The sequence below is a fragment of the Apaloderma vittatum genome, unplaced genomic scaffold (genome assembly GCF_000703405.1).
Source record: "Apaloderma vittatum isolate BGI_N311 unplaced genomic scaffold, ASM70340v1 scaffold15449, whole genome shotgun sequence".
Taxonomy (NCBI): domain Eukaryota; kingdom Metazoa; phylum Chordata; class Aves; order Trogoniformes; family Trogonidae; genus Apaloderma; species Apaloderma vittatum.
Window position 1 is genome coordinate 20,752 of NW_009737074.1, and position 1,802 is coordinate 22,553.

Genomic DNA, 1,802 nt, shown 5'->3' on the forward strand with positions numbered 1-1,802 from the left:
GCGGCAGGTAGAGGCACAAAAGAAATGGGTAAAAATGTGGGTGTCCTGTTGGGGCTGAGGTCCTTGCGCCCAGCGAGCCTGTCACGTGCTGTGCACGCAATTAACACAGTCCCTGCTCACTAATTATTACGAGTGCACGTACGCAGAGGTGACGCAGTTGCTCGTGTCGTCGTTTTCAAACGTGTTCTGGTTTCAATACTCTGGAAATGTTTTTTATTACGTACGTTAGTCTCTGAGAATGGTGTAACCATTCTTTTCGTGTTCTTCCTAACTAAATTTTTTCATTTTAAATAGTGTTAGTACCCTTAAGATTTTTTGCAGATTTTCTTGCACCAAGGGGGATGTCTTTGGCGCTGCCCACCAAGATTTTATTGCTCTTTTCCCCGCCAGGCCTGACTTACGACGAAGTCATCAGCTTCGTGCCGCCGCCGCTCGACCAAGAGGAGATGGAGTCCTGAGAAACCGCTCTCTTCTCTTCGTCCCACTTCACTGTGAGGGGAAGGCCTTTCCCTAGGGACTCCTCGATTATCGTTCAAGTGCCTCGTCGCGACGATTTTCTCCTTGGTGGAGGGGTTTTGTGTGTGTTGAATTGGGGAGGGGAGGGGGGGGGAAAAAAGAGGAAAGCCGAGTCTGTGTCACACATGCTGCATGCTCTCGTGTGTCCCGCGTACGGGGCGAGCCCCTCGAGACCCGTCGTGACCGCTCTCCAGCGCTCAGAAAACCGCTTCACGCCGCTGGGGCCAAGCGGGGAAGCCGTCGTTTCAAGTTTCGGTTGCAATCGTTGCCGTTTATCAATTCGTCTACAATTAAGTAACCTCAAAAGCCGTTCGATAGGGTTAGAGAGTCCTCCCTTTGCTTCAGGGTGGCAGGTGGGGCACGTCCTCGGTCGGTGCCCCGTGGGTGACTGACCTCCGGATCTTCCAGGGACGGCGGGATGCACGGGTCCTTCTGGTGTCCGATTCTTGGAACGCGAAAAGGTTTCGTTTGAAACTGTAAATATGTTTGTGCCTTAAATGAATGGGGAGAGAGGGGGGAAAAGGAAGTCTGGCGTGGAAATCTCTGACCCCGCTGTTTTTCAGGGCGAAGGCTCCCAGATAGCCAGGCACGAACTCGGAGTTATCAGGAAATAACTTTCTGAGGCGACAGCCTCTACCCCTGGATTTGGAGAGTCCTGGTTTTCCCTCGTTCCCCTCCTCTCGTTCTGAGGCTCCCCAGCGTTAGCTCCCAGAAAACTAGAGGCTGGAGAAGATCCTTGCTAGCCACGCGTCTGTGCATTTTGCTCTTTTCAAAGGTGGGGTGGTTTTGCATGTCGTAGCTGTATGTGCATGTAGAGCTGCTTGAATTTTTGGGGCTTTTTTTTTTTTGTCGTTAACTTTTTCGGAGATGGCGCTGGGACAGTGAAATCGTCAGTGAACTGTTCTGCCGAGTAGCTCAGCCAGTGCCAGCAGGTCACAGCGTCCTTCCTCTTGTGCTGCAGCTCGTTGGGAAATACCGGCCGTTCCGCAGGCTTTGACGAGGAAAGGATAAAAAAGAAAAAAAATACAGCCTAGAAACGTGCACCTTTTCCTTTTGTGTTCTGATCTTGGGGTTTCTGAGAAGGAGAGCTTGGGAGGGAGGGTTCCTTGTGAGATCAAATGTAAAAATGTTCTTCAAAGAAACAATCGTGGCATCTTGTGCCGAAGCTTATTTCCTGAAAAGACTTTTTTTTTCTTTTTTTAGAAGTATTGGAATCCAAAGCAAAGAAATAAGCATGCATAAAACCACAATCTCCCTTTCACTGTCTGTATCTATAAATATAAATA

The 1,802-nt window shown here is 49.6% G+C and overlaps 1 protein-coding gene across 1 annotated transcript in view; it reads left to right on the forward strand.

Moving 5' to 3' along the window:
- LOC104279806 (mitogen-activated protein kinase 14) overlaps window positions 1-584 on the forward strand; it is a gene marked incomplete at its 5' end in the record, with an annotated part of 14,799 nt that extends 14,215 nt beyond the window's left edge. The window contains one exon of the mRNA XM_009877219.1: window positions 391-584. Within this exon, the coding sequence (XP_009875521.1) occupies window positions 391-458 (68 nt within the window). The remainder of the gene's footprint in view (window positions 1-390) is intronic.
- Between the last annotated feature and the right edge of the window lie 1,218 nt (window positions 585-1,802).